The 19014-nt window shown below is 37.7% G+C and overlaps 1 protein-coding gene across 3 annotated transcripts in view; it reads right to left on the bottom strand.

Annotated features, from left to right (window-relative positions):
• NCKAP5 (NCK associated protein 5) overlaps positions 1-19014 on the bottom strand; it is a 205899-nt gene that overhangs the window by 103928 nt on the left and 82957 nt on the right. For all 3 annotated transcript variants that reach the window (XM_071562747.1, XM_071562748.1, XM_071562749.1), the window contains exon 4: positions 16434-16583. In XM_071562747.1, coding sequence (XP_071418848.1) covers positions 16434-16583 — 150 coding nt within the window. The remainder of the gene's footprint in view (positions 1-16433; positions 16584-19014) is intronic.

Raw genomic sequence — 19014 nt, 5'->3', positions numbered from 1 at the left:
CAGGACACAACCCCAGAGATCTTTTCCTGTCTGTCGAGTGTTTCCCAGTTCACACAAAAAGGAATAGCAGGTGTTCAACCTAAATGATGAAGCATTCCTTTAGGAAGAAGGGTATACCTAAATTTAATCCTTCAAATCTACTTACATTGGATAAATGTATGAACTTCAGGAGCTGAATCAAACAAACCAAAACCAAATAGGATTCATACATTGCTGATGAGACTGTGTCTTAAAAAATGACTAAAGCAACGCTCATATCTCTGTGAAAATACCTTTTTTTTTTTTTCAGGAGTTGGGGCTGAAAATTTTCAACTGGTTCAAGAACAGTAATATTTGTCTTTTTTTTCTTTTTATTTACTCTGAAGTAGTTAAGAATGACAAGCCTTTAACACCTTCAACATTTTCCCTTCTGACATGACAAAAGTGTTTGGAGTTGACATTTTAAAGAGAAGGTTAGGAATAGATCTAGCAAAACAAACTGCATTATAAGCACAGGCTTATCTTCAAGCAAATAAATATCTAGGTTACTAACAGGTATATCAATAATAGTGTTGTAGGTTTACCTGCATGCAAATTGTAGAAAATAGCAAATTCTACCAGTATTTACAGAGATAATAATAGACTTACAATATATCCACTGGTAAAGCAATGTCAATACAGGCCTTTGAACAGAGTAAAATTATGAAGGATGTCTTTTTCAGCTCCAAAATTCTTTCAAATGATCACAATATAAAACATTTTTGAGGGTGAGGAGTAAAAGAGGCCTAAATAAGCAGGGACAGGCAACATAAAGCTCTATTTCCTAAAGTTAAACACATACATATGTGGTCTATGTAATGCAGATACACTTGATAAAGCACAGAAGTCCAAGTATGGAGAGCCAACAGTCACAGCAAGACTTCCACCCTTTTCCTCCTGGGAAGGAAGGAAGGAAGGAAGGAAGGAAGCTCTGTGATGCCCACACTGCCCTACAGCAGCACTGACTAGGGCAGTCAGGGAGCAGGAATGCTGAAACTCAGCCACCTTCCCCAGGACTGTTCCCACTGTTCTAAAAGCACAGAATTGTGCAGCATCTGGGCACCACATTACAGGCCATGATGCCACCACACAAATGGAAGTCATAAGCAGAATTTTTATGCAAGAAACTTTGTGTGTGTTGTGAAATTTGTTTATTTTGTTATTTTCCAATATTTACACTCAGTGATCCATTCCCTTGCAAACTGTGAACGAGAGGCAGCTGTTCCATCTCATTGTTTTTTTCCTCCCTCTTGTTTTAAGTGATTTGTTCTCTTATGGAACTGTTCTCCTTAAGAACTGAGAGCATTTCACTCTGGCAGACCTACTGTCCTTCCCCATGTAATATTAACAGGCAGTTTTTTCCTCTATGAAAGAATTAAAATTCCTGGTCCATTAAGAAAAGTATGAGATCCCCAAATTGCAAGTGATACTGAGGTTCCTACAATTAGCACAGGCAGATAAAGGCAAGAAGTGTGGACCTGATTAATCTGAAACAACATTTTGTGTTAAATATCAACAAGTATGTAACACATCCATAAGTATCTTTACATTGAAAACTCTTATATGAATTGATCATATCACATTTAGTTACTTGCATTTGTTTCAATTTTTTTTGCAAAGGCAAATTCTAATCCTTTGAAAGAATAATTGTTTGAAATAATAATAATTTGAAATTAGTAAAGACCAATTGAAACCCACTGACTATCTGTACCTCCAACACTGAAGCTCAATAAAAACCAGTGCAGTCACTTTCAAAGAAAATATTTGCTTTGCTTTGAATGGAAACATTTTGGAGAACATTTTTATCAAATTTAGGAGGGACATTAAAACCAGCAACAAAATTTTGGCTTCTGAAATGATACACATGGCAACTTCTTTTTCAAAAGTTTAAAAAAGGTGGGGTTTCTTTTTCAGGGTTTTTTAAATTCAGATCTTGAGGAAAACTCACATATTTTAGGAAGTTTTTCAAGCAATCAGAAAGGCCACGCCAGAATTTACTGTGAATGAGTCATCCTTCAAAGCTTTGCAATTTTGACCATGAGCTTACTGACACAGTGACAGTTTTGTACATTCTGTGATTCCATTATCCACATCTCCCTAACTGGCATACCCAGCTTCAAGGTTCATTTAATTTGGAGTTTGAAAAGAATAGGGTATTTCAGACCTCTGCATGAAAATTAATCATTGGGCAACTTTATTCCAACAGAAATTTCTTCTTATTTTCCCCCACTTGTCTTGCTGATGTGTTCATAGCAAATACAGGCAATATTCCTACTAATTCTCGGCACTGAGAAGTGGGTATGGAAAAAGAAGACCAAGGGCCAAACTGTCTTTACAGAACATACCTCAATATCTAAATATAGAAATAAGTCACAAAGGCCTTAAGCTCATTTTCTTCAAAAGTCAAAATTGAAGAATTTATATATTTCTTTTAGCAAAATTTAATTTGCCTTTTCAAATTTTGGCAGATCACACTAAACTATTAAATCCAGGAACAGAATATAATTAGGATTGTCTCCTGTGGGAAGGACCTCGCGGAGAGCAGGGGAAGGACTCCTCTCTCTGAGCAGAAAACAACCTGTGCTGAACTGACTGTAACCCCAATTCCCATTTCCCTGTGCCACTGCGGGGGGAGGAAGTAGAACTTGCAAAGAGGGAGGGGTGGGGGGAAGGTGTTTTTAAGATTTAATTTACTTCTCATTCTCCTGCTCCAATTCTGTTAGTAATGAATTGAATTAATATCCCCACTTTGAGTATATTTTGCCCGTGATGGAGATCAGAAAGTGACCTCACCTGGTCCCCAACTCATGAATCCTTTGTTGCATTTTCTCTGCTCTGCCCAGTTGCAGGGGGGAGTGAGAGAGTGGTTTTGGTGGGGACCTGCCATCCAGCCAGGGTTAACCCTCTCTATATATGTGTAGATTACGGAATTTTTTAATTTCAAGCAATTCTATCTACCAAGAGCAGTTCCTCTCCTTCAAAGTAGCTTTTATTTATTTTTAATACCATTGGAATGAAAATAACATATCATTTTATAGGTCAATGCAGAAAAAGGTTTTAATGCTGGAAGAGGTACTTTCAGGCTGTTCCATGAACCCCAACTGAAGGACTGCTGTTGAATTATAGTAAACACTTCAAATTTGGAGCTAAATTTGGCATTGTCTTCAAGGAACACCAACACCAACCTCCTTCCCACTCACCCATTCCCCTCCCCCAGGGAAATTAAGCAACTGACTGTGCTCATGGGGGCTGATGGTAGAAAGATTCAGAGCTTTACTGCATTCCTGCTTTTTCCCCTATGTGTCATTTAATGTATAATCAACAACACAATTGTATCCCATATCCAATTATTTTGGAGCTCACTGAAAGGTAATAAAACAGATGTTTTGCTATGTCTTCAGAGAAAGTGGGTGCTAAATACTTATCAACAAATATTTTTTCCTAATTATTTATCCTAAGTTTTTTCATTTAGTTCAAATAAAAGCAATTATGAAATAAAAGGGTTCGAAAATGACAGTCTGGAACACACTGATCCCCTTATACCTAAATGTCACATTCACTGGCTGTGTGATGGGAAACTGATATCAGTTCTCTGCTATCCAAGGGGGATAATACTTTTTTTTCTTCTCACAGGAAATATGTAAGATTTTTTATGAAAGGGAAAAAATACACAACTGGTTTTCCATTTTAAAAATTGTTATTTGAATACTGAGAAAAATAATGACTTTTCTTTGCTAAACTATGCAACAGATTTAAAATATTATGTGATGTTATAATTGATGCTGTCACAAAGTATTTTAAAACATAATAAAATATAAAATGTACTATTTCCTTTCTCCTATGCTGAATCATTTTATTCTATTCCTTTATAGGCATCAAGTTAAAAGGTTTCCACTATAATAAGCTATTAATGTCACCTGTTTCACAGTTCCTAACATAAATTTATAACAAGTTTCTCTGTTTTAACTACAGGGGAGCACTGAGTTATTTCTGAAGGCAATGTTTCCTGCAATTTCACTCTCTTCATCAGAAGTCACACGTAAGTCAACTGCCCCAGGTATTTCAAAATGAACTTCTTTTGATGGTTTCAGTTATTTCTCTCCCTCCCAGCTCACGGGTGTGAAGCCAAGTGGAGCAGGACAGGTAGGGAGAGGATCAAATGCCATATAATGTGCAGCAATTGTTTTGTAGCCAATAGCTAACTCCTAATAACTGAATCACAAAATTACTGCTCATTTCCTGCTAACTGAAATGAAACTCTATTTGCAAACATCACCTTGTTTCTCCCGGGAGCTCTGAACATTTTTCTCTTCTGTTTTTATAGGCACAGTAAGTAGCAGGCAGTGCCCCTCGCTCCACACAGCGATACTTGGTACATTGGTTTCTGCACTGACATTTGTTAAATTGAAAGTTCTGATCCATTTAATCTTTAATCTTTTAGGGTGGAGGAGTGAATTTCCAGAGCAATTTCATTTGGCCCAAAAGAACAACAACTCAGACCCCAAATTCTGTCTTTCAAAAGCTTCAAGAGTTTGGAGTTTTGCCTGTTTATTCTGCCCCGTGCAGACTGTGCTCACTTCAGGATGGATGCCGAGGGATGAGGATCCCTTGGAACCTGATGTGGCAGCACCTGACTGAGATCCTAACTAGTGATATCAAATATCTCCTATTGTGCTGGCTGACCTCAGGTCCATTTACATCAGCATTTCAGCAGTGAGTGTCCTGCTTTCAAGTAATTTTTCTGATAATTGCACTGACCAGACCACAGGTCACAATGTGGTGAGGCCTTGGAGACAACGGACTGGGTTTCTTTTACATGAAATGGGAAGAGGAACTCCAACTGCTGCTTGCTGAGCTCCCTAGAGCTCAGTCAAAGGGAGCTCCCCAAACTGTGCTCAATACAGGTGTCAGGTCCTCAGCACAACACCTTGGCTCTGAGGGTCTGCTCCTGTTATGCTGCTCCTAAGTTGGTCATATAATTATAACAGGCTACCTTCCTAAATTAATAGGAATGGACCTAAGGAAGTCAACGTCCAGGAAGACTCCCGTAACACCAAAGTAGAAGAGAGGCCTGTTGGAAAGACTTTCTTCTACCCAACAGTGATATGCCAGAGGCACTTTTCTATTTGGATAATTTTATAGCTTTGTGCTTTTATGAAAATAGAAAACATGACTCTGTACAGAAACATATAAACTCAAGCCAGCTACATGAAAAGTAAATTCTATTGTAATTATATATTCTTAAATGCTATTGTGTGTTTATTAAATACTTCCTCAATTATTTACTTAACCTTGCTCTTCAGCATACACAATTTATCTCAGATTTTGTTCTTTGTACTTACATTTGTTGGTAAATTACATCCCTGGGGGGTCCAAGGAAAGCCTTAGGCTACACACTTTGGGAGAATGTAGCAAACTGCAGAAGTTCTTGAACAAACAAGCTTTGGCTGAGAACAGGCTCATATGGCACATACATTAAGTCAAAGCTGATGGCATTCAGTGGTGCCCCAGTAAGAAGCTCGGGTGTGAAAAGAACAGCAGTAGCAGTAACCCAAGAGCCTGACTCTGATCTGCAGAATGAGCCAAATTCACACCACACTTAAGTAAGCCCAATTCAAGTGCAGCCACTGGAGCTGCACCCACCTTCACATGCTCAATTTTGATGGCCAAACACAATATCACTAGGATTAAGGATGAGGAAATGTTGCTGGTATCTTATTCCATGCTCCCATTCATGAGCTGAGTGAATAATCAATTGGCCTAAAGGGAAAATGAAAAGAGCAAAACCAAATCGATGTATGAAATACTATGCAGTGCCATATACACCTAGAATTGATCTCACTGATGGTCTCTCAGACTGGCCTGGGATTGGGATTAATTCCTGCCTGGCAGATGCCACTAGCAAGGCAAACTGCTTGTGTAAAAACACAAGAAATTCTCACCTCTCATTTCTACTCAATGTCTCTGTGAAAAATAAGAGTTTTTACCTAGTACTAGCAAAGTTCTTCTTTTACAATGAACTAAGAATACCTGTTTTTACCAACCTAATTGGGTAAAATTTTGAATAGGGGTCACTGCAAAGGGCAAATATTTGAGAAAAAGAGCACAAAGACGACCATCTCTGGTCTGAAAAAAACCTCATATTGTGCCACAGCAAGTGGAGCCAAGAGGAAGACACATTGTTCCTTAGAAGTGAAGTTATGTCAATAGCCTCTACAAAGATCTGCTAAAGCTGGCTCAGGTTGCTCAAGCATTGTTCTGCTGGAGCCAATACTCTGATTTTAAAGAAGAACTAATTAGTTCAAGTGAAAACTATTCCATGCAGCTACATTGCTTCTGTTACCTGAAGTACCTTGCATGGCAGGGCACTATATGAAAAGACTCTCACCTTAACAGAATCAAATTTATGTATGTATGTAACAGCTATGTCTGCATAGCACTGGGAAGACACTGCAATGTCTAACAAAATGAATAATGATACAGATCAGATTTAAGGTTACAGAAAGAACACTAATTGCTTATTTAAAAAAGAGAATATTAAGACAGTCATTATGGGTAAGAGCAGGTGACGTATAATGACATCAAAAGTGATACAGGACTGAAGGAAATTATGGAGAAGGAGGCAACAGGTTTTCCTCTGGCACATATCTAAGGTCTAAAGAAGCAAACTCTGTAAGGCTCAAAATAAAGTGTTATTGAAGGCAAGTGAGGAGGATCATCAGCTGTTTCAGGTACATGACCTCTTCACTGAAAAACCCATCTCCACTCATTTCCAGCTTACCACTGTTAAGAGAAATGCTAAACAAGTATTTCAGCAGGGGAGAATATTTCAACTTCTGTTTAAACACACAACAGCCTCACATAATGCACAACCCTCAAATCTGTTTCTTAGCTGACCTGAAACTGCTGCTTCAATAACTTTAGAGGGGATTTCACCTAGCAACTTAACCAATATGTAAGTACTTTTCTTCTTACAGCATAACAAAAAGCTGAATAAAACCTGCAGGTCTTACTTGCTTCCTCTATTTAAAAAACCTTTTTCCTAAAGAACCTCAACATTGAGACCCACAGTTCTTAAAATCAGAAGGATTTTTCTGGAGAAACAGACCACTTGACTGAAGACAAGGAGGAAACCTGAAGGCTTATTAAAGGGAAAGAGCAGTAATTACCAAATGAGTACTTCTGTTCTCCTAAATGATTTCCAAGTCCTGGCCTTGTCTGAGTACTCACAACCCAGAAGGAGAACAGGAAAATCCATGAATCAGAAGATGAATGAGCACTGTCACCACACATGATGGAAGGCCAGCATGGATCACAAGTATTCCTGTGGGAAGGCAGGAATCTCTGCCCTCTAGATGGCATTATGTGCCTGTATATCCCAGATGGAACTGGAGAGCCCTGCCAGGCAACCTCACCGTGTCTCCACCTCCACAGGAAACATGGGCCCATCCATCAAACAGATCAGATGGCAGCTCCTGGACTCGGTGGGAAGGTGCCAGCTGCACAAAGCTGCAGGGCAGGGCAGGGCTGGCCTGGGCACAGCCTGCCTGAGCTGTCTGACATGGGAAGCACAGGAACGGTGCTCAACCTGATGGAAAAGAATGGAGGACCTCTCTGACCCCTTATGGGGAAAGGCAACTTACAACTGGAAGGGATGAGCAATATGGAAAACATAAAATAAAAAACCCCAAACAATAACACAGGAAGAAAGATTGTTGTTATGATAAAACAAATCTTTCCTTCTCCTTGGCATTTATTAGTACTGCAGATTAAAAAGTGCATGTAGGTATTTATGTCCACAGATATAAGGTTATACTGTACTCATGTACAGCTGTTTGGGAAAGACACTGAAACTAAATACTAAGAGTGAGTAATCAGGTATCTACAGAACCATCAGCAAAAATCAGTAACTAATCTTAAAATCTGTGCTTGTCATCATGACAGATTAAGCTGTGGACTCTCAATTTAACTCCATAATAAAGCCAGTAAATACTGAATTTCAAGAGTATGTTAATCATAGACTTCACATGTCTAGTTAAACATTTCAAAACATAGAAGCCAAGATCCTTACATGCTAGAAGTCAGTTCAGCTCCATTAATTCTAGTGTGTGAATGGAAGTATACCTGCCTAAAATCCCTGCTATAATCTCCAATGCTGTATTTCTACAAGATGAACTAAAAAGAAATCACTACCAAATTAAGAAAAAGTAAATCACCCTACAGGTCTCATCACTGTTCCAGTATTTTCCAAGGTCAGTAAAGAGAAATTAAAAGAAAAAGTATTTTATTAGGTAAGAGTTGTATGGGATTCAGCTCTAACAGCTGAGATAAATTATTTGAGATTTCCTATGCAGCCAGTTGAGACTATCCACAGAATATTGAAAATTTAAAAATAATATTAGTTTGAAAAGAACTGCAACTATTTCTTTAGTTTATGAACTGTAGAATTGTCATTACTCTCAGCCAAATTGCATGCATTAGTATGTAAATTAAGAATACAAGGTGTGATTCTAAAATCTCTGTCACACAGAATCTTTCCCCTGAAGCAAATGCCACTGTGAGAATTGAGGAGCTCACAGAATAGGCTTGTGTAGAGCTGGGCCCAGAGCTCACAGCTGAGAGAAACTATTTAAAAACACTACTGAGTCTCACTCTCAGAAATGATAGATGTGTTGGGATAAACACAGTCACCTAGATCTATAACACAGCATCAGAAAATCTCATTTCATTCAGCAGGGAGAGGGAATTTTCAATTGCACCACATGCCTGATCACTAAAAAAGGGAAGTTACATTATCTACTGACTACCTGCAAGAAGGCACTACACATGGAAAGAAGGGCACTGAAAAAATATCATTAAATTATAAAAGGCAGACTGAAATAGTAGATTCCTTCAATGCAACCTAGCAAGGACTCTTTGCAGAATACAGTTAACATTCATTTCAATAGAGAAAATCTGACAGGTTTAATAAAACTGGGATGATTTTCCTTGACTTCTGTGGCTCCCCTTTTCTTCACCGCCGACACCTTTTCCTTAGACCTTCTGGCACCAGATCATTATTCTCGTAGCCATATTCAATACTTTGAGCTACCTAAAGACCCTCTGTTATGTCAGTCAAGGAAATACCATAGAGCTTTCTCTGTGGTGCATAACTCCAGGAAAAGAGACATTGGACTAGAACTTGGAGTATCAAATAAACTGCTTCTACAATTAATATTTTTAATTACATTCGGCTGTGCTAAAATGAACATTAAATGCTTATCTACGTTCTCATTTTTTGTGAGAAATTCCAGATCTCAAAACACTCTCTAGAGGATCCTATAATTTTACAACTGCATGCACCATAATTTAGGAAAAAAATCAACACTTTAGGTGCACTAAAGGATATTCTAAGCAGTATCTTGACTAAAATATTAATGTGAAGTAAATAATTGCATATAAGACATTTTTTTCAACTGGGAAGATGTTGGATTCACTGCCCTGAAAAAGGGCATTTTATATCATTCTAGCTTGAGAATGAACAAATCAGGAACAGCGTAAGTTACTCACTGCCTTTCCAATGCCTTGTACCTCACTGGGATACACTGATATGTGCGATAAGAGCACTGAATTATCTGAAGATAGAAAGTGAGTAACTTTCATTAAAAGCTGAGTTTACTGCATGAGCAGAGTACAGGCAAAAAAATCTGAAAGGCAGCAAAATTCCCTTTATACACTTAGTTGATGGGGTATGACACATTGGCACACATAAAACAATTAAACACAGTTTTATGACATAACAGAGTAGTAATATTAGTTGGAGCATATTCTTTTGAGCACTTGGCTGAATTAGCAAATTTCAATAGATTTCTGCTTTGTGGGTATCTCATAGTAGAAAACAGCGAGTAAATCTGAAAGTTTTTCCTTTCCAACATGTGCCAAAGACTCAGAAGCTCTACATGTTGTGACCCAAAACATGTAACTTCTGAACCACTTCTGCCGTGCATCATAGGAGAAGCAATTCAATATTCTTTTGTTTTCCCTAGACTTAGAAAATAAAACTCTACCAGCTGTTACTCAGACTAAAATTCCCAGGAGGCACCACGGTTGACTTTCAAAAAATATTAAGCTTTCATTGAACTGAATAGTGAGAAAAATGCAGATATGCATGGCTTTCTCCATACTTCTTTCACTACTCATGGAGACAACAAGTTAATGCACAGTAATTTATATTGAGGCACTCTCCCATTTCAGGAGATGGAGCTGTTTGGTGGAACAGTGGATCTGCAGTTTCCCTCTAATGATAGCAGCCAATGGTTACAGCAATGACAAACAGAGTAAATCTGAACAGCTCCTCTTACATCCAGCGGGCAGAGCTATTTTCAACATCTCTGTGTAAATTCATATCCCTACTAGATCATCTTGATTTTTCCATGCCAAAGAAGAAATTGCCATGAATTTCAAGTGGCTTAGGAAAAAAAGAAAAAAAGGTAAAAGGAGAGAGAAAACTAGAAAGATTAATATTTTACACGTCTGCAAGAAATACATTCTCTGCTCTTAAATACTCCCCATATACCAACTGCATTGAACTGTCTGCTCAGAAGAGGTTTCTATTAGTCTTCATCTATATGAGGATATTATTTCCATTAACATCCCAATTGATAAGGTGCATCAAACACTGAAATCTACCCAGGATCTGTGCCAACTGTGGAGCATGGAACTTTACATCCTTATGAGCAGTTTGTAGGATGGATGGAAAAGCCATAGTGGGAGATGTGGACAGCAGGAGTACATGAGCTGGCAGGAGGGAGGTACAAACATCTGGGAAAGATGCAGCAGCAGGTGAGGGCAGACAGCATAGAGGAAAGTACCCCAGAGCATAAAGGGAAGGAGAAATAGGGAGCAGCCAGGAGATTCATTTCCCAAACACTAAGAACAACTGAGCCAATGAGGACCTACAGCAAATGAGTTCAAGCAGCAACAGATTATACAATATATTCAGCTTGATAGTACTTGTTTGGTTTTAATTTAAAATTTACTCAGCTATTGGAAAGCTAAAACAGTTTGCCAATACTATTATCTGGAAAGGACTGGAATAAACTGGGCTGTTTTTGAAATCAGTGATGCAAGTCAGTGCTGATTCATTATCAGCCACTGTGTAAGTTTGGAAATAAGACTTTCCGTGCCTCATTGTCTGCTATGAAAAACAAAAGAGTTCTTAGGCACAGTTTAGAAAACTAATTACAAAAGCCTCCTACTGAAAAGACTTAAAAGTAAAAAAATCCAATAATTAGAATTAAGCAGGTTGGCCTTTGGTGACTGATCAGCATAATGAACCTAGTTATGTGGATGGCCAAGGCATTGGGCTAAGAAGAGGCTTCTTGCTGAATCAGATTAAATACATTGGATGGAACAAGACTGGTTGCTACAAAATATTTATAATGTTGCTAAAAAATATCTTAAAGTTTCACCATTTTACTATGCATCTAAATCAAGTAATTCAAATTTCCTATACACCAGAAAAGAGGTTGACTTTCCATACATTGGAAGTCCTTCCTCAATGACTTTCAGAAACTCAGGCTCTTTGCCCCTGCATACTGTGTGTTTCTTTCCATGGAAAACAAAATATTTATCAGTTTTCTTACCACTGTACATTGCAGCACATGGAAAATAAGAAGACAAACAAAAACCCCAAAACAACCCACCAACCTAAACACAAAACAACCCTGCCCTAAAAAACAGAGAAAAAAAAAGTAGCAAAATAAAAGCCACCAGCATCCCACTCAAAGTTATCTTGATCCACTCAGAGAAATTTTGTACCCTTCTCATAGTTCTTTTTTATAGTTCATAGTTCATTGCTATCATGTCTTTCTTCCTCTGCAGGGTAGTAAAAACATAATATCGGAAATACTTGACATACTTCCTCATTTGTTTAATGGTGATGATACAAGGGAAATTACCCCTCTAATATATTTGAACATTTAGCTTATTATCCTGAGTGAGTTTTCTCCTAAAGCTCAATTTCTTAAAACAAAACACCTCTTTTTATGATGAACTGCAAAGGGCAAGAGGGCAAAATCCCTTAATTAAAATGAGAGTGGTTTCGTGCCTCTCCCCCAGCAGCCACAGCTTCAGCTGCAGCTCAGTTTGCTGAAACTTTCATTGAGCCTCACTCGGCCGCAAGCAATGAGATTTTCACACATGAATTAGGCTTTTCATTTGATAACTCCAAGGTTACAATTTAATGCTACCCCAGCGGCTGCTGTTTGGGGGAAAATGCAAGGCTGAGAGCAGCCCTTAGTCAGTACTTTTTTGAGGCCAACAGAATTCATGCCCACTGCAGAGAGCGAAGGGGACGCTCGGCAAAACGGGGGAACCACTTCTTTGTTGACAATGTTTCTTTTAATGTGAATGTAAAACACTGTGGGTTTAGCAAGGTGTTAGTTGTGCACTGCCACAGGCTGTGGTGGGTAAATCGTCTGTCTACAGATGTGCTACCAAGGCACAAACAGATTGGACTGAGGATGCTGAGGATGCAGGACATCTGCAGCTGAGATGGGAACTGAATCCCATCTTCTTGAGCCTTCATCCAAAGTCTAATCACGCTCCCCTCTCTTCTTGAGCAATTGAGGAGACATGAAGCATATGAAAGTAGGTAACACCCTCAAGAAAACTTGGGCATCTTACAGAATCCCTATTTTACTGCCAAAGCAAAGCATTGTCCAATACAACCTGCATTAGGTACTCTTTGGTCATTTAGTCTGGAGCAATCCCACCTTCTTCATAATCAACCAAAAGCAAACACTTTCTAAGAAAGTTACACTAATTCAGTTGCCAAGAAGGAAGTCCAAAAGAGATGGAATGTTTCAGAGTCAGACATAGTTAATTCATACTGAATTATCCTCACTGCAGAAATGTCTGTGCAAATGACAGACCTTAATAAGCCTTCAAAGCTCACACAGTATTTATCACTGATTAAATTTTTAAAATCAAAGTAACTATGGCTTTTACAGACATGTTTACATTAAGGCTGACATTAATGCTGTATATCAGTTCAAATCACTTGCAGCAATTATGCAGGTGCTCGGGCAGCCTGTATTTTAGTCATTTTGAGGGTAAATTGAGGCAGAGAATCCACAGCTCCATACTGGATAACAAAGCCCTGGGACAGTCTTAAGGCCTTTACAGACACTGTTTTTCTGATATAGAATATTGTTAAAGCTTTCCTCTGTGGACTGTAAATGTGTAAACTGTTTTTGCTGGAAACAAGAAATAGTAGACAATCTTGCAATGAGAGTCCATGTAACACCTAACATACCCAGGAGAGCAAATTAAGGTTTGGTGAAAAATTTCCAACTTGTATGTATATGACTCTGCAAATATAACATTATTGTTTTACTGTAATTTTGTATACACCTACACAGGCCTGATATTGCTGGATGGGGGCTGATGAATGTCCAGAATAAATTATATTTTTTTGTGCATTTCTGGTTACAATTAAAAAAAAATTGCAATTCCTGTGGTGAAGAAAGTAGATTAACAAAATGAAATTTCACCACAGAGTTCATGCTATGCACCATATGTCATTAATATTTCATTTTTGCAGCACTCCAAATACACAGAGAAGTTATCAGAGAATGGTTTTTTTTTCTTTTTAAGAGTTAGAAGGCATTTGATCATAACTGCTCAAGTAAATTAAATGGCATTTCAAGAGCAGCCAAGTAAAAATGCTGAAGGCACAAAGGAGTTTTGATACCCAGGAAATCACAATTAATTTCAACTACATAAAATGGGATAGAAGATGGTACGAACCATTTGCTATTTGTCATCTCTTTCATTTGATTAGGAATGTATGGTATTTATCAGTCAGTAGAGCAGAAATAGAATTTGCTGTAAATGATAAAGGATGTAAAAAACTTATAAGTAAAAGGAGCAATGGGAGAGTATGTGTAGATATCTCTTATCAAAGCATATGATAGCTTTCACTTGAGCTGACTACAAACATACTTTATTATACTGATTTCTATTGTTCAGTGAAAAATTTTCTAGATTAAACAGAAGTTAATAAAATCTAAAGGGTTTTAATGAAATTCATTTGGCAATGCATTTGACAGCACCCAAATATAAGAAAAAAAGAAGAAATATTAAAGACAACTTCCACAATATGGAAGGCATTAAAGAAAGTTTTCAGTGAAAATGAAGCCTCACCTCTTTTTTTATTCTTAGATTTGATAATTTCCTGGTCCAGATCCAACACAACAGGATGACTACAGCTTTTGTCACAAAGCCAGAAATTCCTGAAGAGTAATTCTACAATGTTCTAACAGACAAGGCTACAGCTTTTCATGAGCTACACTTGAGTAACAAATAAACCAATAGGAAGAGATATCAAAAGCTTTCATACCAGGGCTGATATTAATGAAATTATATTAATAGGCACTAATGGATTAGGTGCCACAATATCACTTTTACTTTTAGTAGCTTCTGTTTACAGGCATTCTTCAGATTCTAGAGGGCACAGATGAGGATCATCTTTAGTAAGCACTTTATTAGCATTTCTGATATTATTAATTGTGTATGACACAGTAACATCTAATCATGTAAAGTAAGATTAAAGATCCTGACGCCCATAGCACAGGAATTAACAAACAGTAATTTTTTGTTCCTTTCTCTAAAGACTAATAATATATTTAGAATAATTACTCTGAAAATATTAAAGAATTAGAACTGCTAATTGCATATAACTTTAAAAATATGTGCCTTAATTAATAAACCATATAGTCTTTGACACAGCAATTTATGCTCTTTAAAAGAAAAATAAAGTGCAAAATATGTAACATTAAACAACAGACAATTAATGACACTTTGTTTTGATTACATTGGATCACAATTAATGTTGGCTCTGCAGTTCATCTTTCTGCTTTGACAGCTCCTTAGACTCCTTAATGTAGATTAATTCTTGGAGCACTGGCATTTGCTAACATGTGGTTTTGAACATGCCACTGCACAGGCAGCGAGGAGGCCTCTTCCCTGTCCTCCCTGAACCAGATCCTGCCTGTCCTTAGTGCTGCCTTTTGTATCTGGGCAATTTGCCATAACTGATAAAGGCTGTGACATTATTGAACACCTTCCTACCAACTGTGGACATAAAGAACTGCAAATGTCATGCAGACTGATGAGGAGTGAGGCAAAGCAAATAGAAATTATGCATTTTTGAAATAAAAGATCACAAGGAACCTGCAGTCACTCTCCATCAACAGATAAAGCAGGACTATAGTAAACTGTACGTGAGTTTGGTGGCCTTTGAAAACTCGTAGCATGTGGGTTTTCCCCAGGGAAAAATTAGTTATTTAACATTGCATGTGTTTATTTTACAAAGAGTTAAGCCTCTAAAGTAAAGTTGCAGAGACTGCCTATACCTTTTGAATTTCAGATTCTGTACTTACATCCAAACATGATTATAACTGCTTATGGTTTACTTTTATCTAAGTTAGCCCTGAAGAAAAAAAGAATTTTTGTCCAAAATGAAATCTGATCCGAGGACAACCCAACACAAAAATTATCTTGTGAAAGAGCATACACACTAAACCAAAAATGAACAGATCCAGTGATGAATCTTTCTTTATCAATACCCTACATAGGCAAAATGTCACCAAGATCATTCTAAGAAATTCATTAATCCATACCTATAATGCTATAAAGATACTTGAACAGAAAAGAAGGGAGGAAACACCTGGCAAGTTAAAATTATAACTTTGTAGTATTAAAAAGTCAGGGTCTTATTTCATAGACATTGAAACCCATGCTTCTAGCAAGGAGCACAAAATATGTATACAGCAGTTTCAGTATTACCTGCACCTTGGCCATGTCTGCCTAAGAAAACTTGAAAACTTTACTTATAAGCTACCACAAGATGCACTAGGGCAGATCTTAATTTTCCAGAAACAACTCACAATGCACAGTGGGTAGTTTTCCATGTGGCCACCAAGGAAATAGATTTTCTGCAATGCAGCTGCAAAAAGGCCTGAGTTCTCCCAAGCAAGTAGACCAGCAATCAAAAGTTGAGCATTAAACTACAATGAAGCAACACTGGTTTTATGACAGTTGTTAAACCACCTGTATTGGTCTTGCAATATTAATAATTGAAACAAAACCAGTGAAACCAATTTGTCTTATTAAATGGTCTTGATGAAATTAAAATAATGTATTAAGTTCTTTTTAAAGATATCTGCTGCTGAACATTACAGAGGGATCCTTTTAGTGGTTCTAAGCTTCTTGTTCATCCTTGGTAAATGAATCAGAAAAAAAATACCCCATAACATGAAATCAGGTGAACTGTGAAAGATTAGATTAATACTACAGTGTGATTCAGTGCCAAGAAATGAATGAGCAGGGGGAAGGGTGGTCTCTATGTGTGAAACTGTTGTGCTTCTTACCTCCAGAGCTTTCAAACGCTCCAATAGCAATTTTGTCTTTTCTTTTTCCTCCTCAGTGCTGCTGCTTTCACTTCTTGAATCTTCATCTGCCACTGTGTGAATTTTTTCCATGCCTTCTTTACATCTTCTACTGTCTTCTGACAGCTTTTCCTGAAATGATTTTTTTAAAGTGTCATTACTCCCAGGTGCAAATGAAGTGAACTATGCAAATATCTTCAATTCTCCCTTGTATATGAATGAAAAAAAGACACAGAAAGTTGCCAGTGACATGATTAAAGCACTAAATAAGTGGAGTCATGAAGGGTCTGTGAAACACGTTGCTATTCCAATTCTGCAAGTGTATGCACAACTTAACTGCTACATCTCCTTCAGATTATTAAAACACAGAACTCATCATCTCTTTAATAAAATAACTTCCATTTCCTTCGTTAAAAATTGCAGTGAAAGTTGAACAGTTGCTTTCAATGAAAGCATTTTGCCACTGAGACCTAAAGCAGCTTACTGAGGAAAAGCCAACATATGTTCATCCCTAATGTATTTCACCTTTCTTCATCTAGAGTTAATATTTGAATTACTAAATAATGGGCTGAGAATCAGGCTGCCACTTGAATACTGATTTAGGATCCACACTAATATATTACTAGAGAGAATCAAACTGAGAGCAAAACTTCCAGAAGTGCCCCAGTGTGTTCCAAGCCAGTCAGACTGGGTTATTACTTGCTGCTGCTGCTGCTGCTGAGTGGACTGTGGCTGCTGAGTGTTACAAGAGGTTTATAAAAAGGATAGGATTGAACAGTGAATCTTGCTAACTCCATTAATTATGTGTCTAAGTTCTCTGTTGAGAGAGAGAGAGTGAGATAGAGCAAGCAAAACATCAAGACTTCAAGCAGGCAATGTAAAACATTGCCCAAATGTCAAGGCATAATGGAAGAAAAGAGAAGTACACGGGAGCAGAGAGAGCCCAGCAGGAAGAGGACAGGCTCTACCTTGGAAACCACCTTCTCTCACTGTATGAGCACATGCAGTGTGACATCTAATGAGCAGATTGATGGAAACTCTGAGATAAATCAGCATTTAAATACTGATTGTCAACACAAACCTAGAGAGGATTTTCAAGGAGCATTTAGTTTCCTCTGTGTGCCTTTCTGATGATTCTTATATACAAAGGTTCACACTTGCATGATCTTTGGGTTAGTCCACAACTGAGATGCATTTCCTGTAACTACTACACAACATGAACTCGCTCCAAGCATAAAAGAATGCATTTTCATGAAGAACTCATACAGCTTGAAGAACTGTGCAGATACAACTCTCTGAGACTTAATAGCAAGGTACCATCTTAACTGAAACTCATAAATGTAATGGAATCAAAAATCAGCACTGCAGATCACATTTATATCAATGTATTTTTAAAATATTAGCTAGCTTAGAAACTATGTTAAAACTTTAATCAAGAATTAATTTTATAAGCTATGGGCTTAATTACTGAATACCCTTACACAAATCATGAAGCACAGATCCCATTCTGAGCCCTAAAATACAGACATCAAAGAGGCATTCCATCAGGTTTACAACATTAGTGCTATGCTGATCACAAAGGAACCATAAATATAGTACTTGGTGGGTTTTTTTCATGTTTGTTAGTCATCAATACAACAATCAAATATCTGTAAAGGAGCCATTAATGCATTTTTCCTTCAAGTTGCCCCAAGGAGTGTGTTGACATAAAACACTTCAAGAACTCAGGGGAAAGAAATGACAAAGGTATCTCTCTGATGCAATTCAAATACAATTATTTTTAGAAGAGAATGTGACATGAGTCAGATGTGGCTAAGAATAGATGAAAACATAAATATATGCACAGGGGCACCTTTCTTGCTAAAAGTCAGGGCAAAAATTTCAAAGGACAGGTGGAAGAAAGCACAGGTTATGACATTGCATGACAGAAAGGGGAGCAATACAACTTCTCACAGAGTCAATACCAGTCACATAAAGAAGTAACCCATTCATCTTATAATTACAAAATCTTTGAACTTTGCATACAAGTGGCAAAATCAAGAACACACACCCTGTTTTACTATGATGTGCAGTAGAATACCTAAAGACACTTAGTACTGTTACCCCTGTCTGAGTGTTGAAGTACAGCTCATATAGTTCCAAAATTAGTTTATTACTGATTAATAATAAACAAGTTTCAGTGTTTCAGGCATTGGCTAAAAAGCTCCCTGATGTGTCATCTACCCTACCCAGAAAATCTGCAGAACAGAAGAAAACACTATTAACCTTAGAAATTGTACTCAGGCATGTCATGTGCTGAGGGCACTGCCCTGACTCCTCCGCCAGTTCCACCTGGGTGATACCCAGTAAGGACAGAGCGGAAAATCCACACTCAAGGAAGCAAACAGGTACTTTTTACACACCTTTTGTGAAAAAGTCAAGACAAGGAAGAGGGAGGATGACAAAGCTTTTGGAATAATAGAAACCTCTTGAGAGAGCAAAATCTGTTAATATCTGAGGGGGAGGAAGGGGCAGCAACAACTGCACAAGGAAAGTGTCTCCAGCGTTGATGGTCAAATCCTAC

This window comes from Pithys albifrons, chromosome 8, assembly GCF_047495875.1.
Source record: "Pithys albifrons albifrons isolate INPA30051 chromosome 8, PitAlb_v1, whole genome shotgun sequence".
NCBI lineage: Eukaryota > Metazoa > Chordata > Aves > Passeriformes > Thamnophilidae > Pithys > Pithys albifrons.
Note: the sequence above shows the minus strand (reverse complement) of the source record. Positions and strands in the feature narration are given on the sequence as shown.